Here is an 18,887-nt window from a genome sequence, read left to right as displayed (position 1 = left end):
GCACGCTCAGAGCTCCTTGCCTTTTCCCAGCATTGGTGGGAATGGGGGTCAGAGCTCTCCCCTCTGGGGGCTCTGGGCACGCAGCAGTAGGCTCAGGCTGCCCCAGCTTCAGGGTGACAGATGTGTCACTTTGCTGCTCTCTGGTTCCCACCCTGGCACGGGACAGGAATCACCCTGGCCAGAGCTGCTCCAATGTCAGGAGAAAGTTTTTGACATCTCTGACCCTTTACCACCTTTTTCCCTCCACTCAGCAGTCCCCATGCTCATGAATATTTTTTCCCCTACCAGGGGAAATCTTCAGCTCATTAAAACAATCAGGATATTTCCTGCTCTTCAACAGGGCTGAGATTTTCCCCAAAGTCCTCAACATTTGCCCATTTTCTGTGGGTTGTGTCTTTAAGTTTTGTGCAGCATTTGCAGCAGAGATTTTTTTTTGCATGGTTTAATTATATTCTGTGGAGGAAGGGTCTGCTCTTTTCTTGCTGTTAGCTGCTCACACCACTGCTTTTTTAGAAACCCAAATGATTGATTATTAAAAAAAATAGAATTATACTCAAAGGAACAAAGATTATTTGATAGCTTGAATTTAATGTAGCCTGCAGAGCTGCTCCAGTATCAGTTCTGGGTTTCTTTCTCTCCCTTTTGGGATTCTGCATCTGATCTTTCAAATCTAACTCTGCATAATGGTTCCCTTTGTTCACAGTTGGGACTATTTAGGCCTTGGAAAAAAAAAAAGCCCCATAAGGGGATGACATGAGTCAGTGGTGAAATATTCAGCTATCTGAGCAATGTGAATTGACACAGCTCTGCTGCAGCTACTAGAAGGGGCTGATGTACCCCAGAGGAGTATCTGGTCCCTTTCATGGCTGGTTTTCCTTTGCTGCATTATGCCCCTTCCTAGGGAACAAAGTTTTATATCTTCAGTTCCGCAGTTCAGATTCCTTGACTCTCCTCCTTAAAATGCTTTTCCTCTTTGTCCAAATATATAATTTTGTTTTATTGGGCTGCTGGGATGCTGAAGAATTTAAGGGGCTATGTTAAATCCAATCAAAGGATGCTTGAGCAATGGCAACTGCAGCTTTATTTTCTTATTTTTAATCTATATTTTGTCTTAGCTTCTGCTGTTTTGTTCTGGCCAGTTATCCAAGAGCTGCAGCACGAAGTCCAAAGTATTTAGATAAGGAGTAGAAATTGTTGAAATCCCACAGGAGTGACCTGAGACTCCAGGCTCCATAAAAATGCATCACTGAGAGCAGCAGCTTCCAGCTCTCAGCTGTGCTTGGCTGCCTCATGGATCTCTGCACTGTGGGGTTTGTCCCTTGGTGTTTAATTCCCAGGATAAGCTGAGACATCCTTTTCACCCTCTGGCCACCTGGCTGGGGAGGGAGCAACACCAAGCATAGGGAAAGGGGCTTTCCCCCTGCAGCCTCTGCTCTGCCTTGCTGCTGGTTGGAGCTTGGTCCTCCAAATGAAGGACTGGAGTGTGTGTTTAGCACTAAGAAGCTCTCTTGGAAAAGTATTGAAAGAAGCAAAAGCTGGTAAAGATGGAAGGGGAAGGGGCTGCTTGGTGGGTTTTCCCTGGCTGGTTTTCACACAGGGCAGTAAAGCACCCAGGGTGTTGCTCTTGGTGTGAATGCCCAGCTCCCTCCTGGAGGGATCCTGACCTCAGCTGGGCTTTCCAGTTAGGATTAAAGTGGGATACTGGGTCACAGCTGGCGGTTCCTGTCCCCAGTCACTGTGGTGTTGCTGTGTCAGTGCATCTTGGTTTGACCTCTCACAGCTCAGGGGCTTCTTGGGCTTTTGTTGGAAATAATTTTCCCCCTAACAATATGCAGCAACTTCTCCTCCATCTCCCCCCAGGAAGGGGTTTGCACTGAGCATTCAGCTCTGCAGGATCCTCCCTTCCTGTTTGAGAAGGTGCTGCAGTGGGACAGGCTGGTGTTCTGCTTGGTGCTGTCTGTGGAGGACACACTGGTATTAACTGGGGAGAACGTGGTCATCACTTCAGATTTGCCACCTGAGAGTCCCTTACAAACTGGTACCTCTCACAACCACTTCACAGCACAGATGCTGGTGGTTTTCTGGCTTAAGGATGACACATGAGAGGTGAGGATGTTAAGGAGTAGGTTCTCTGGCATAAGTGGACCTCACTTCATTAAACCTGGAAGTTTTGGATTCATTGTATTTCTGCTGAGTTTCTTGGCACCAATTGGCTTGGCCAAGGCTGTGTGGGAGTACCAGCCCTGCTGGGTACAGGAGCTGGCTCCAGCCAGCCTGGGTGCCATCAGAAACTTGTGTGCAAGTGGAACAGGGCACTGTGAGCCTTTCCTTGTGGGCAGGGGGACTGCAGGGCATCTCTTTGCTTTGTCTGTGAAACCTGTTCTTGCCACTTTTTTGTGGCACTCGATACGTGTCAAGGAGATGCTGCTCTTGAAATAATCCTTATTCACCTTATTTGCTGTCATTACTTGCTGTGGGGTAAGATGGCAAGTTTGTTCTATGGGACTTGATCATATAGGAAGTCTTTGCTTCCCAGTAACCTCCTTCACTAGTGCTGTGACACTTGGATCCAAGCACCCAGCCTGCTGGGTTATGTATTAAGTGATGAGAAAGCTGCTGAGGGCACCTGGAACGAGCTGGGAACATAAATCCTTATTCATTCCTCACCTTATGACCTCAAATCTTAGGCAATAATTGCACATAAACTGTAGGATGACTAAGTGCTGCATCATGAAGTCCTGGAGATCTTTGAATGCCCTTTAGCTGTTATGAAACTGAATGTAGAAGAACTGGTTCTCCACTGGTACAGGATGGTGACCCCTTCTCCAGACACCCAGGTGACCCAATTACTGCATTAATACAATGACAAGTCAGTTGTGCACAGTAAATGTGTCTCAGGATGCTGATGAGGATTTTTTTCCACTTTGAAGGGTATTGTAAGGAAAAAGTTGAAAAAAGGGGATTTTCTTTACTAAGTTCTAGGATTGTGTTTAGTGAAGACAATGAAGGCAAGCTGGGTGTTGTCAGTAAGACTGAATAAGATCAGATGTACCTTAAGATGGCAATGGTAGTTGGTGAAAAGGGGGAGGCTTTGGCCTCTTGAGCCCAGTTTTGGACACAGCTGTAGCACAGATGCTTCTTGTCTTGTGGGCTGCCTGTTGCACTGGGTAGGGCTAGTGGTGTGGGTGCAATTTTGGTTCATTAAACTGCTCTGCTCAAACCTTTTCACCTTCTGGTCCATTGAGGTCTTTTGGGGAGCCTCCTGAACATTCTGGTGGGATGAACAGAAGGAAAAGCAGGTCTGTTTTCAGCAACACAGCACATAGATCCTCTGTAGCTCCACTGGAAGATGCAGAGAGATCTGAAGAGGAAGAGGTAGGTGTAGGCTTTGTTTTTTAACCAGTGCATGCTGGTGCTGCTCAGATCATCCTGTGGGGCTGCTGGGATGAGCTGCCACCTCTGAATGCTGTGACACAAAGTCAGGAGGCCACAGAGAATGTCCATCACCAGCCCTGCAAGGCTGCAGTAGCTTCAGCCTTCAACTCGATGGCAAGTTTCAATAATGTGGATTTCCTTGGGGATAAGGATTTAATTAAAGGCTTTTGGAAATGACAGGAGGGAGAACTGTTTTCAGGTTTGTTATTTGTAATTTGGTAATTTTTCAGACACTGGAAATGTGGATACCTGAGAGACTCACATATCCTGACACTTGGGGAAGTGCTTTGGGGCCTGTACAAGAGCTTTGATTCAGGTGTTAAAAATTATTATTACAGGCATAAATATGGCTTAGATTAATGACTTCTAGCTAATGATGGATATGCTGGGATTTCCAGCATGGTCTGCAGAAGCCACAGGTCCACTTGTACTGAATTTCAATAGCACTATTTCTAATTAAGTTCTTAGGTTGTTTTGGTTTTTCTTGAGAGGGGAATAAGGGCTTGTTCCTGCTGATCCATCCTGCTTTTAAGAACATCAGGCTGGGGAACAGCCAGGGTGGTGGTGAAATGAGCAGGGAGCTGGTGATGTGCCCTCTTGGGGCTGACACTCACTACCCCTTGCAGGAGGGAAGTGAGGACAGCATTACTGCCCTTGGTGTGAAAGCAAAACAAAATGCCTTGGCCAGGGAAGGTGAAATTAGGAGGGTCTGGGCTCAATATGAAGCCTGGAAAAGAAAACAAACTGTTTAACCTTTGCATAGTGGTGATTTGGTGGGTGGTGCATGGAGAAAGTCTTCAACTGACCTTCACTGCAGTTGTTATGCAAGGGCTGCTTGTCCCCTCTTCTGCTCTGTGACCAGCAAGTGTAATGGCACTTCAAAAAATGCCTTGTTTATTATTGTACATGTCCTAGAGGATCAGTCAGAGCTGAAGGCCCCTTTCTGTCTTATAATCTGACACAAAGAACAGTCAGGGAAAGGAAAGGTGAGGATGAACAGCCCAGTCACATGAGAAGGGGGTTTGCTTGTGCTCAGTGTGCTCTAACATTCACCTTCAGATCTCTGCCTTGCTCTGGGTTCCTTCTGAGCAGCTGGGCACATTTCTGCTCCTGCATCCTAGAGTTGAGATGGTTGAGGGTGGCAGGACATGGCCATGCTGACCCTGGTTTGGCTGGAGTCTGTGCCCAGGAGTTTATTTCAATGAAAACTGCTTGGTTTACTTTCCTATTGATGTGTAAGAAAGAAAGAGAAGCTATTGGCCACTGCTGAGTAGGTCTAGAGCTATAAACTTAATGCTAACTGCCTCTAACCCAGGCTTTAACAGGTAATTAAATAATTAGGAATCAGATTAACATGGAAGTATTGGTTTTGTAGTTAAAGCCCTAGTCAAACACAGGAATTAGGGGTTTAATTATTCTTGTTGCCCCTGTTGGTTCATCAGCAAGTCATTACTCTCTGCTCTGTTAAAATGGGAAGTATTTCTCCTTTTCAGCCTTGTTCAAGGGCTTTACCTGCTGCTGGGTGCAGGTTTTTGGGGCAGCCTCTGGTCTGATTTTGGTCTAATTCTGGCTACCTGGGGTTTGCCTCTGTGTACTGGGTATATTGCCACCCTCCTGTGGCACAGCAGGGGCTGAGCTGCTGGTCAGTGCATTTTGAGTGAAAGAATGATCCTGTGTGTGATGCTGCATAGTCATGGTGTTCATAAAGGAGCAAGGAAAAAAGAAAAGCTTTCATAGAACACTAATTCAGTTCTCAGATGAAGGCCAAACTGAGTTCAAGTTTGCAAGGAATACCCTGTAGGGCCTGATCTTGGTCAGTCTGGTCTCTCTTTTTGTGCACGTTGCTGCCAGAACTCTGAGCAGGAGATTTGCTGAGTTTAGATTTGGTTGTACAATGAAGGAGAAAGAAAGAAACTGATTAGGTGAGCAGGAATTAAGAGCTGCTCCTGTGTGAAGCTCATCTTTCTGGAAAGAGCTGGAGGGTTTCTTGCTGCTTAAGTCCTGCTCAGACTTCTAGTGATGAAGTGCCACATGAGTGGGCTGTGGGGCTGCAGCTGCTCCTCACCTCCTCTGATTGCCAGGAGCAAACAGACACTTGTGCCTGTCTGTGAGCAGAGGTGGTGTCCTCTCCTGCTGCTTACTTGGCTGCTTTGCAGTTTGTGCAATACCCAAACTCTTGTTGTTCCTTAATATCTTGCTTTGACTTCATCCATCCTGGTTATGGAGGTACAGAGGATCTTCCTGCCCATGGCAGATGAAGTGCAGGCTGTGCCTGGGGGCTCCCCCAGCACAGGGGGGGCTCCCCCAGCACAGGGGAAGAGAAGCTATTGGCCACTGCTGAGTAGGTCTAGAGCTATAAACTTAATGCTAACTGCCTCTAACCCAGGCTTTAACAGGTAATTAAATAATTAGGAATCAGATTAACATGGAAGTATTGGTTTTGTAGTTAAAGCCCTAGTCAAACACAGGAATTAGGGGTTTAATTATTCTTGTTGCCCCTGTTGGTTCATCAGCAAGTCATTACTCTCTGCTCTGTTAAAATGGGAAGTATTTCTCCTTTTCAGCCTTGTTCAAGGGCTTTACCTGCTGCTGGGTGCAGGTTTTTGGGGCAGCCTCTGGTCTGATTTTGGTCTAATTCTGGCTACCTGGGGTTTGCCTCTGTGTACTGGGTATATTGCCACCCTCCTGTGGCACAGCAGGGGCTGAGCTGCTGGTCAGTGCATTTTGAGTGAAAGAATGATCCTGTGTGTGATGCTGCATAGTCATGGTATTCATAAAGGAGCAAGGAAAAAAGAAAAGCTTTCATAGAACACTAATTCAGTTCTCAGATGAAGGCCAAACTGAGTTCAAGTTTGCAAGGAATACCCTGTAGGGCCTGATCTTGGTCAGTCTGGTCTCTCTTTTTGTGCACGTTGCTGCCAGAACTCTGAGCAGGAGATTTGCTGAGTTTAGATTTGGTTGTACAATGAAGGAGAAAGAAAGAAACTGATTAGGTGAGCAGGAATTAAGAGCTGCTCCTGTATGAAGCTCATCTTTCTGGAAAGAGCTGGAGGGTTTCTTGCTGCTTAAGTCCTGCTCAGACTTCTAGTGATGAAGTGCCACATGAGTGGGCTGTGGGGCTGCAGCTGCTCCTCACCTCCTCTGATTGCCAGGAGCAAACAGACACTTGTGCCTGTCTGTGAGCAGAGGTTGTGTCCTCTCCTGCTGCCTACCTGGCTGCTTTGCAGTTTGTGCAATACCCAAACTCTTGTTGTTCCTTAATATCTTGCTTTGACTTCATCCATCCTGGTTATGGAGGTACAGAGGATCTTCCTGCCCATGGCAGATGAAGTGCAGGCTGTGCCTGGGGGCTCCCCCAGCACAGGGGGGGCTCCCCCAGCACAGGGGGGGCTCCCCCAGCACAGGGGGGGCTCCCCCAGCACAGGGGGGGCTCCCCCAGCACAGGGGGGGCTCCCCCAGCACAGGGGGGCAGACAGATGCTTGACTCATCCCTTACAAATGAGCAGTGCTGCACCAGTGAGGCACTGAGGGTGGGTGGGGGTTGCTCAGAGGGCTCCAAGCAGGGGCTGGAGCCCCGACCCTGCCTGGCTGGTCATTCTGGAGGAGGTCCAGCTCCCCTGCATGCTCATCACCTTGCTGTAACCTCTGCAGGAGCTTTTGGGAAGTGGTGTCAATCTGTTAATGTACAGAGCTGTTTCCATGTCCCAGTCCCCCCCTGTCAGTGCCCTGCACAACTTCAGCTGTCAGGTCATGATGCTGAGCAGCAGTGAACTTGCCCAGCACATTTGCTGCTGCCCTACCAGGTGACAGGGCTGGCTGGGGCATCACCTGGAGCTCCCCTGGCAAAGGAGAGGTTCTCACAGGGCTTGTCATGACAGCAGCTGAGATTTCAGACAATGGATGCTTCTGCAGACATCTCTGTCCCTACAAACCCCTCAGCCCCTCTGTGGCCACTCTCCATGGGATGGTTTCTATGCAGAACTGTGAGTGAGGCTGAAACCCCCCACGGGCTGATGTCAGGAGTCTGGAATTCCCATCCCCTCCCCCTTGCCTTTGCTTTTTTCTCCTCTCCTCCCTAAATAAGTCTCTCCATGGGATGGTTTCTATGCAGAACTGTGAGTGAGGCTGAAACCCCCCACGGGCTGATGTCAGGAGTCTGGAATTCCCATCCCCTCCCCCTTGCCTTTGCTTTTTTCTCCTCCCTAAATAAGTGTTGGAGGCAGCTTTGGTGCTGCCTGATTCCAATCTCTTGGAGCACAGGGATGTAACTGGAAACGGAGCTGGGGTTTTGTTGTAATTTTAGTTGCTTAAGCAGACCTTGGGCTGTGTGTGTGCAGATGCTTGTGTGAAATAAGTCATGGCTGAAGGCAAGGAGAAGATCCATGTGGCAGGGACACTTGAGACAAATGTGTGTCATCCACAGACTGTTTAACAAGGGTAAGAGAGATGAGGGAACATTACAGCTGGGTGCTGCTGGGGCCAGACTCTCTCAGCTGGTTTATCTGCAGCGTTGCCTTGGATTTGCCATATGTTTGTAATCTCTCATTGAGGGTCCAGCTTCTCAGGGTTGTGGAAACTTTTAAAAACTGTCTAACAATGTACGTGGATTTTTCCATGCAAATATTAGGCTGATCTTGGTAACTAAAAGTTTTTCATATTGTAAAAGATCTGTGTGATTTCTTTGGAGTGTTTGTTGTGTTCAGTGAAATGTTCACACCTTCCTTCCCCAGGGATGGGGCCAGTTACACGTGGCATATCCCTTGCAAATTCTCTCCCTCTTTTTCCTCTCTGGTCTTTCTAGTAATATCCTTAATCCTAAGATGAAGCCAGTTTTTATTTTTTCCCCTTGGAAGCTTCCCCCCCTCCTGTATTTTCCTGCTCTTTGGGAGGTCTGTCCTTTGTTTGCAGCAGCAGGGATGTCACACACCTTCCTGAAAGCAGCTGGGCTGGCTGTGGTGGTTCTACAAGCTGGGAATAAGTTGTGCACCCTTGGCCACATGGGGTGGTGACATGTCCAGAACTGCTGGAAGCTGGGGCAGCTAGCCCAGGGGGTTTGGCTTTTGCTGTCATTGCAAACATCAGACCTGATGCATGGCTGTCCTTGAGGATCTGAATAATATCACTCCTAGGGGAAAAGAATGGATCAAATGGCAGAAGAACACAGCTGTGATATATTGCCCAGGCAAGGCTCAATGCAGCTGTTGTGCAGACGTTGCTTTGGGCACTACTAGGGGTTTGTTGAGTTGGGTGGTTCATCTTTCTGACAGCTCTTTGCTCCAAGTATCAAGTCAAAATTCAAAATGATTTCTTTTAAGCATTTCAAGTCAGATCTGATTATTCCACTTTTGGAGACACCATCTCTCCTGACATGAGCAAGGCCAGATTAGGAGTTAATGAGACATATCATTTGCATTACTTAATGGATGTTCTAAAGACCTGAGCACCTGGAGGTGAAGCAGCCCTGACTTTGGTGTGGGAAGCACTGGGTGTCAGACAAGGGCCCTCCCTTAACTAGTCTGATGTCTGCAGCAGTGAGAGACTTGGAATATGGGCCCAATGGGATGTGGTTGAGGAGGATGTTAAGAAGCCTTTTGCTTCATGTCATTAGTCAAAATGCCTATGCAGATTTTTCCTCTGCTGTGAAGTGTTTTGTTGGCCAACCCAGCTGTGCCTGCTCACAGGCACTGGTGCTTGTGCAGAAATTCCAGTGTCATGGGGGGAAATACTTGGGGGAAAGAGGGAATTATTTAAATGGGACTTGGAATCATAAAGTATGCTGAGTTGGAAGGGGCCCATCAGGATCATCGAGTTCAACCCCTGTCCCTGTGCAGGGCACCCCAAGAATCACCCCATGTGCCTGAGAACATCATCCAAATGCTTCTTGAACTTGGGCTGGCTTGGTGCTATGACCTCTTCCCTGGGGAGCTTGCCTGGTCTTGGGCTGAGTTAGAGGGGGGCATTTGGCTGTCTGGGATGGAGTGGTGCTGCATCCCTGCCCTGTGGCACTTGCTGTCACCCCAGGCAGGGTTAGATGCTGTGCAGGCAGCAGGGACCACCTGTGGGCACCAGAGCACTGTGCTGGGATGCTGCTCTGCCATCTCTTGTTCCTACCTCCAGGCATGGCTGTGGGCTCACCTGTCAGCCCAGCTAGGGGGAATTTACAGGTGGTTGTTTTGCAGGGGGTGTGAGATTCTCTGGGGATGATTGCTTAGGTCTTTGCCTCAAAGCTTTCTGGATTGAGCAGCTTCAGGAAAAAAAATCTGGAAGTGTTTGCATCAGTGTGATGCTACCTCTGGATGTAAAGGCTTTCAGATAATTTCCTGTCTTCTGCTTAATCTTTAGGATGTGCCTGAATGATGGAAATTGGGTGAAGATATCCAGAAAATAGGGCTACTATAGTTAGTAAATTCTGCTTCCTGCCCTTGTGCACACATCTGATCAGCTGCTCCTCTCTGCACTGAATTAGTGTCTCTGACCAGCAGCATCACCCCAGCTCTGGAGCTGGTATTCACATTGTATTTGCAGATGTATTGAAAACATTCCAACTCTTTTAGAAGTTGTGATGAAAGATTTGTGATGATAATGGCTAATCATGTCTTGGATGGGAGCAAGTGCAAGTCTGCTAACTCTTTTTTTTTTTTTTTCTCCCTTTCTTTTTGCAGCTGAACCTGCAGACCTCTTGAAGGTATTAGATTTTCATAATTTACCTGATGGTATAACAAAAACAACAGGGTTTTGCACAAGCAGAAGATCTTCAAAAGAAGCAGATGTTGCTTACAGAGTAACAAAAGATGCTCAGCTCAGTGCCCCAACAAAGCAGCTCTATCCTGGTGAGTGCACAGCTTTTTATCTGCTTGTCATATGGAAATATCTGCTCCTTTCCTCAGATCCTGCAGGCACATGGAAGGGCACTGTGTAATTCCTTCATTTTTCAAGTGTGCCTGCAGGCTCCCTTGGCAGGGAGAGGTTCTGCTTTTGTAGCCCCCTGGAACCTGCCAACCATCAAATAACATTGCAGTGGGTTCCTTTATCACTGCCTGTGCACATGGTGGTGGGTTTCACTCCAGATGTGGTCAGTGCCTGCATCTGTTCCCTCCTCTATTAGAAAGTTTCTGCTGTCTCATTATCACACAGTGACATCCAGCTGGGGTGAGAGACTTGGAAGATGCAGAGAAACACAGACAGTGTTTTGTTCTGTTTGTGGAGTGCCAAGCACAGTAGGGTCTTATTCTGTGGCTGTGGTGTCTCTCCTAACACAAATAATCACTATATAAAAATAATGGGCTGCCCCACGAGAACAGATGTCCCAAGACAAGCTGTTTGAAGAAATCAGAGGTTCATTGGAGAAAACATCTAAGAGGCAGGAGTTCACAGAGCCCTTGAGGAGCATGTGGGCTGCTGACTTGTTTTGTCCCTGAGGATGTGCCAGAGCTTTTAATCTTTCAAGCCAAGGGACAATGAGCACTGTACAGTAAAATGTGCCTGTGAAGACTGGACACACAGACCCAAACTACTCACTACCTGAGAACTCCAGTCTGGAACAGTTTCCATCAGAAGTAGTCCTTCCAAAGCCAGGTTTTGAGTTGCATCTACTGCCTTCCTTGGGTGAGAAGACCTGGATGGGGCTTCCTTGGTGCCACCAAGTAATTTTCAATCATGTCACTATCTGGAAAACCATTGGGTAATTCTCCAGAAGCTTCCAGAGCCTTCTCTGCTGCTTGCTAAGGAATTAAGGGAAGAGTGAAGAACCCCCAGTGTTTTCCATCAGATAAACAGATGTTTTCTCAGTGCCTCCTCCACAACTTCAGCTCATGTCACCAAATGAATGAGGAGATAAAGAAAACAAAGTAATGGCAATGCAATGTACCAGGAGAAATGTGGTTTCAGTGATTTCACCTCAGCAGGATGGGTTACAGCATCATCTTCCCTCTCTGCTTCAAAGCCCTCAAGGCAAATGTTCCCTGCATTTAATATTTTTTGTTAATTAGAAGTTGGTGCTTTCCTAATCTGATGGGCTTTGCATTCTCCTCCCACAGCCACAGTCAGCAAGGCAAGATGTATATATACATATATAAGCTTGTGTGTTTTTTCAGGCCCACAAGAGTGAGAAAATCTGCTGAGATACTTTGTCCTTGCTCCCTAAATAAGTTCTGCTTCCCAGCAAAACTCTGCTCTTCCAGCAGAGGCAAGAAAGGCAAAGTTCTAAGTGGCAGCCAGCAAAATGCCATTTGTATTCTTCTAGCAAACTCTATTCTCCACACTGCTTGTGGGTGTCTACATATATATTTAAGACCATAACAATCTCTATTATAGCTTGAACAGTCATTTTGGAGAAAAATGAGCCATTCCAAGACTGAGTCCTCCCAGATGAAGAGAAAGGCCCTAAGTTGGTTATGTTGTTGAAGGGCTGATTTCCTTTGAAAAGTAGTTCTGGAAGTGATACCACCTCACCCAATAGATCTGGTTTGTGCTTGTGTCAGCAACTGGATCAGCTTAGTTTTGCTGATTTTTTTTTAATATTTTTTTTTTTAAATTTTGTTATTGTTAAGCAGTTAAAATGTTCCTGGTCTTCCCAGATCAGCAGTGGGACTTAGTATTTTAGGCTGTGTTTGGATATACCTGCAGGACCTGGTTAGGAAGAGGTTCCAGCTGTCCCCATTTTGAAGACCATGAGGGTGCACAAGAGCCTTTAATTCCTGGCCATGGTGGTCAGGAAAGGAGAAGCTCAGCCTGACACTGCTGGTTTGCACCTTGGGGTTACCACAGATGTGATCTGCTCAAGTGACACTAAAATAATTGGCGAGTGGGGAGCTGGGTGGGATCTTTGCCCACCTTGGACCTCCTTGGCTTTTTTAATGGCAGAATTGGGGTCTTAGCCTTTTGCTGCCTTGCAGGAGGTTGTTTGTAGGGAATTGGAAATGTCCTGGCCATGGGTAAAAGAGCAGTGTTGAGTCCAGCTCAGCATCAGTGCCATGTCATTAGGAGGTGGATGTGCAGCATCTGTGTAAGGTCATTGCAGGAAGTGAATGAATATATGGGCTTAATCCCAAACCCATGGTTGGGGGGTGTCTCCATTGTCTTGAAGGGGATTTGGGTCAATTTCTGTGTGCTTCATATATTTATTATGATGTATTTATTAGCATTGCTGTCTGTGTGGATGTGTTTTCATATACCATTTAATAGCCTGGGTCACTTCTAGCCATGACAGTGAGGGCATTGTTATTTTGCCAGCCCAGCAGAGCAGCACCAGAGTAATGTCAGCTATAATTCATCCATTATGGTTATTTGGGTTGAGAAACTCACATAATCATGGAGACATTTTAATAATAATGGAAAAAAAAAAATAAAAGCAGCTTTTTAATGAGTTGGCAGCTAGTCCAAGTTGAAAGGTGCTGCATTGTGGATTCCTAATGAAATTTTGGACATGAACTATTTTACATAAAAGGCCCAAATCTGCAGCCTGTAATTGGAACCAGGAAGGAGTATGGTCTTGATTCAGTGCTCTGAGAGGGTTTGTATCCAGCAGGAGGGAGGTAAAGCTCAATGCATCCTATGGGAGGCACAATCATGGGATGCCAATGTCTGCCAGATACCTGGGTCTGTGTCCTATGGGGGAATGGGGCTATAATCATGGTGTTCAATTACTGCCTGTGAGTCCCCTGTTCAGGATATTGCTTTGTGCTCTTTTCCAAATGCTCTTTATCTGAAGTAAGGAATATTATCTGGGTGCTGTGTTTGCAGTGTCTCTGGGTACCCTCAGATGTCCCACTTGATTTGCACAAGCTGTTTGTAGCAGTTCTGATGCAGCTCAGCCTGCTCGTGCCTCCTGCCTCCTCCACTCCCTGCTGCTCTGGGCTGCTAGATGCATTTTAAACACTGACTTGTTAATAAAAGTTAAAGCAACTCCCAGGCAGAAGAGGGGAGAGGGTGGTGAGCTCATGACTTCTTTGCATTTGAACTTGCTGCCTTTGCTGTGGTTGGAATAATTTCCCACTCCCACCTTCCTGGTCCCCTCCCTGGCTCAAAACCCCACATGCAGCCCTGGGGATACCATCTAAGAAAAGCCTTAAAAGGGTGAAGGAAATCTATTTGAAGCTTATGGGCACTGAGCTGGTCTCTTTTATATTTTTTTTTTGGGGTGGTTTTATGTGGCAACAGATTTGCAGCTCAGAACTGCTCCATTGTGCTGCTCCCTGCCTGCTGCTTGGCTGCCACACACGGAGCTGGGCCCAGCCCAGACCCACCAGTGCCTGTGCAGGGCTGCCCCATTTTCTTCTGCCCTGCCAGGGTTTAAGATTTCCCAGGCAGATACCCAGCTGTACAATGCAATCCTTGTCTTTGAAAGCCTGGACCTTAAAGGAAAGATACCCTGCAAATGTCACGTTGCTGAAATGCAGCATATGAGGAGGTTACACCCTCTGTTCCAGCAGGTCCCATCTTCATTCATAATGTGAAGAAGAAGAAAGCTCCTTTACCAAAGCTTCTGGTGTTTTGAAGAGGTCCTGTTTGGGATGTGCATACAGGCTTTTTTAGCTTGGGCTCATCTCTGCAGTCTGAATGGCAGAGAAGCCTCAATGGAGGAGTTGTTCCCTGCACCTGGTGTGACTTGATGCTCATATTGACTTGAAGCTTGACATGTTTGTCTGGGGCTGCAGGGGACTGACCCTCCCCCTGCACAGAGCTTCACCTCTGTACTGACCATGCCTGCTCCATACTACAATGGCTTTCACCCTCCAAACCTTGGAAAAATACAGGCAGGGATCACCTGAGATCAGAGTTGTTTTCCTGAGTGGAGAAAAAGCTAGGAAACTGGTTAGATGCCTTTCAGTATGCAGCAAATTAGCATCTCCTGCTGATTGCCAGGTTTCCTTCTGGTTTCAGATTTTTCTGTCTGTACCAGCCCTAGAAGCCAAAGCCACAGAATGGGCTGTTCTTGTCTGGAACAGACAAAACCTGATGCAACTTCCCTGATCCCTTGAATAAGTGTCTGCAATGTTGTGTGAGCCTGACTGGCACGAGATGCTTCGTTTCCTCTGCCCCTCTGACATCTGAAGTTAATTTGGGGATCTCATGATATATGAAGAAGAAAGCTTTTTGCCTTGTCTTCTAAAAAGCTCCAGGGGACACTAAGGAAGGGTTTGGTGCAAATAGTACAGATTAAAACCAACACCTTTTTTAGAACCTCAGATTCCCCAGCACTGAGGTCTCATCCCAAAACAGTACAACCCTCTGCATCCTTTCCTTGCAAGTTCAAATGTGGGGCAGCTTTTTGGCTCTGTGACAGGTTGTAGTAAGGGCTGGAAAAAGGGTTTCTCATGATAAAAGCATGATCCTCAGAGATGCTCAGTTCTGTGCTTGAGTTTTTAATGTGTCATTAGGGTGAGTAGTCCCTGGGAGTCACTGGTCTGCACTGCCTTTGCTGATGCAGTCTCCTTTGGGTTGCAGCCCATCCCAACCCTGTATCCCAACAGGTTTTGGGGGAAAGCCAGATCCTCACCTGGCAACTAAGGTGCTGCCCAATATGCACTTTAGGGTTAAAGTGCACACATCTGGAGGGATAAACCAGTGCTCTCCCCACAGGTCATTTGACAACAGGACTGTTTGTGTATGGATTACTTTTCAAGAGAACCTGACTAACCTCTTTGCTTTTCCATTCCAGCTTCCCCATTCCCAGAGGACTTCTCCATTCTAACCACTGTAAAAGCGAAGAAAGGAGGTCAGTCCTTCTTGATCTCAATTTACAATGAGCAAGGGATCCAGCAAATTGGTGTGGAGATGGGTAGATCTCCTGTATTCCTGTATGAAGACCATACAGGAAAGCCAGGCCCAGAAGACTATCCTCTCTTTAGAGGCATTAACCTAGCAGATGGCAAGTAAGTGACATTTTGTGCACCAAGGAAAAAACCCAGTACATTGTTTATTATCAATAGCAGCATGTTGAATGTTGTGTAAAGTAGGACTTGTAGATATAAATGTGAAGAGACAGCTCTGACCACTGCCAGGTGTCCATTCTTGAACTTTGGCCTTAGGTGAATAACTACTGCATGTATAAAAAGTGTGAATCACACATCTATCCATCCAAAGTGACACCTACTGTGTCAACGTGGTTGACTTCTTGCTGCAAAGGGCCTCAAGAAATCAATTTGTCTTGCAAAATCCAGGCTGTGTCTTTTGCAGGACATGAGGAGGGTGGAAAAGTGGGATAGCCAGGGAGTTATTGGTGTGGGGTTTTCTCTCTGCCTCTTGATGAGGCCAGAACTGACACTGGAGGGTTGAGAAGTGAAAGGCATCATCTGTCAATACAGCCTTTCTATTTCTAATGAAATATTTAGGGTCTACCCAAGGATGACTTTCCTGTGTTTGCAGAGCATGGCTGGCATGAAGGTTTATACAACATCAGTTGGCAAAATCTTCACTGTCATACAGCTGTTGGCTTGTTCTAGAAAGCCCAAGCTTCTGTTTAACACATTGGTGGACTGTGTTCTTCTAGGTGGCACAGAGTAGCTATCAGCGTGCAGAAGAAAAATGTCACCTTGATTTTGGACTGTAAAAAGAAGATAACCAAGTTCTTGGATCGAAGTGACCATCCCATCATTGACGTCAACGGCATCATCGTGTTTGGGACAAGGATATTGGATGAGGAAGTCTTTGAGGTAAGTCATGACAATGGGCAGCCCTGGAGATGTTCCACAGAGATGATGAGCTGGGTCCTGGTTGATGAGGTGTTCACAGCTCATTTTTGAAACTGGTAGTGTGTTTTTGCACAACAGGATGGTGCTGTATGGGAACTTACCTGGAAGTTTTGATTTGGCCTGGGATCTGTAGCAACAATGAACACCCTGAGCCTGGGGACTTGGAGTGAGCTCCTCTGCTTTCACACCCTTGCTGGGTTCCAGACCAGCCCCCACACTGGGATTTTGTGGAGCTGTAGCTCTTGTGCTCTGGGCTGGTTTAGTGTGGGAAGGGCTCACAGGGCTTCCCTTCACCCTGTGTTATGATTTAGATAAAGGCGCAGGCCAGTAACGGGAGGCTGAGGAAAGCAGCTCCCTTGCAAGTCACAGAGAACTTGCTCTTTCCCCAAACATTTGGCCACTGATTCATGCACCATGACATAAGGGGACTCTAGACAGCTTGGTTGGCAGCCCTGTCACCTCCCACACAGCTCCTGCTTTTGAAAAGCAACCCACAATCGTGACGGGCAGAATGTTCCCAGGAGCTCTTCTGATTGAAGCAGAGAGATGGAGGATTATTTATAGACAAGGTACATATGGCAGAAGTTCTTCCCATAGTTCAGCAGCTAGTTTAATACATGCATTTCACTAGCAATCTCAGCTTCTGTGGTCTGCTGCACTTCTGAGCCTTTCATGTGTATGAGAATCTTGTCCCTGATCTTTCTTGCAGAGCTAGAATTGCTTCCCTGACATCAGCTCCAGTGCACTGGAGTGTAAACTAAGACCTGTTGATCTCTATCTCTCACTTCTTTTGTGTTTATGGGGAGGAAGATCTGTATCTCATGGGCCTCCTCAACTCAGCACAGGGATGGGGAGCATCTCCTATGGTGGATAATTAGAGCTGAAGCAAAGCCAGTTCTTGTCTGCATTTCTCTGTCACTCAGAAGGAAAGTTCCAGTCTGTTTAACATTACCAACATCTGGGAGCTGGGCTGCTGTAAACAGAGCAAAAATGCACGGGCTGAACGTTGCTGCCAAAATCCCAGTTACTGAGTTAGAGCTGAATCTCTAAATTGTATTAAATTAATAGACCTTCCCTGGGAAGTTGAACAATTAAAATGGAAAGTAAAAGCGAGGTTTAATGGGCACTGGAGTGTCTTTTGCAAGCGTTGGACCTCCTGCCAAAATGTCAGCAGTCACACTGGATGTTTTCAGTGGAGTTGTTACATAAAGGGGTGAGCTTTTCTGGGGAGCTGCTGGACCCAGGAATCTAGTAGATCCAACTAAAGGACCTTGGGGTCACATCCAAACTGGACGAGAAACCTGCACTTTACACCACTTCGTTTTATGGAGTAACAGTTTCCATCACTGTCCCTGAAGCTTGAGGTGCTCCCAGGTGGCTTTTAGTGCTCACCTGGATTTAGGGCTGCTGATTCCCCTACCAGGCAAGAGAACACACCGATGGGTGGCAGTGTCCTTCCCACGGGGCCACAGCTCCCTTGCTGAAAAGGACTGATTTAGGGGTATAAGCTCAGGGGCTTGTCAAACCACCTTGATCTTGGGAGGTGGGGTAAAACAGTGCAAGTGTTCCCTCCACTGGAGCCCGTTGCCTGTTGTGGCTACAAAACGCAGTTACAGGATCATTGCAGGCACTTACTGAGGACTGGACAGTTAGTATTTTTTTTTGGCTCATACCATGTACTGATGTTACACAGCATGTATGTAAAAACACCCTCTAGTTCTGGCATTTGTCCTTTTTCCTTTGTCATCCTCATCAGACAAAGAGGGTTTTCAGTGCATCCACACACACTAATCAAGATGCCAGCAGCTTTAAACTGAATGTAATTAATAGGCTTCATGAAGGCAGTGGACTATAACCTAATTTCCTTCATATCTCAGCAACTTAATTTTCTTTGGCCTTTAATTTCTCCTTTCTGCAAGCCTAAGCAGAAACTGTGTAGGGGAAATTGTGGCTCAGAACAATGGGAAATGGGTGTAAACTGTTAGTTATGTATTCCTGGAAAGCTGATAATTTCTGGGCTGGATACAGTGTGATGAGATGAAGCTGTTGCTGTCCTGTAGACAACTGCTCTGCAAACCTCAGCTAACAAGATGTTCCTGGTGTTTTCTGCCCCTGTGGAGTTGTGTGGCTATTACATGCTTGGGTTGGTTTTTGGGCTTTTTATTGCTGGAAATTGAAAATAACCCAGTTAGCTGGGAGTGGGATGGGAGGCTGTGCTGGGGAGGGCTGGGACAGGCTGTGTCTCAACATGAAAAAGCCAGAGCTGTAAGTGCTGGGAATTCATATCCTCCTTGTCAGGACTGAAATCAAATCAAACTCCAAATACATTTTAGTTTTGAAGTTGTAATGATTTAAGCTCCAGGTCTAGCAAGGGTCACAAGGGGAGCAGCTCTGCTGTGTTGGTGGAGCAGATGGGGAGTTCCTTGCTCAGACTCTGCTGCAGAAAAAGCCTGGCAGGAAAGGTGGAAGGAGTTTCAAAATATTTCTCCAGCACAACGTTCTTCCAGTGGAAAAACTGCTTCCTCTCATTAAAATTCAATTAGCTGGGAGGCTGTGTGGGGCTCTGTGTGGCTGGGGGAGGGCTGGGGAGGTTTGAAAAAGGGCCAAGCCTGAAGCCCAGCTTGTACAAGTTGAGTTTTGTGCTGAGATGTTGGAAACAGAACTTTACAACTGTGGGGCTGGGAAGTGGTGGCAGCTCCACGCTGGGCTGAGGGGATGCTCCTGTGGGACAGCAAAGGGGCTTTTGCACTGAGGGAAAGA

The 18,887-nt window shown here is 46.9% G+C and overlaps 1 protein-coding gene across 2 annotated transcripts in view; it reads left to right on the top strand.

Moving 5' to 3' along the window:
• COL5A1 (collagen, type V, alpha 1) overlaps positions 1-18,887 on the top strand; it is a 144,887-nt gene that overhangs the window by 27,257 nt on the left and 98,743 nt on the right. For both annotated transcript variants that reach the window (XM_009998856.1, XM_009998855.1), the window contains exons 2-4: positions 10,098-10,265; positions 15,095-15,308; positions 15,926-16,088. In XM_009998856.1, coding sequence (XP_009997158.1) covers positions 10,098-10,265; positions 15,095-15,308; positions 15,926-16,088 — 545 coding nt within the window. The remainder of the gene's footprint in view (positions 1-10,097; positions 10,266-15,094; positions 15,309-15,925; positions 16,089-18,887) is intronic.

This window comes from Chaetura pelagica, unplaced genomic scaffold, assembly GCF_000747805.2.
Source record: "Chaetura pelagica isolate M959 unplaced genomic scaffold, ChaPel_1.0 scaffold405, whole genome shotgun sequence".
Lineage (NCBI taxonomy): Eukaryota > Metazoa > Chordata > Aves > Apodiformes > Apodidae > Chaetura > Chaetura pelagica.
This window is presented reverse-complemented; position numbering and strand designations above follow the sequence as displayed.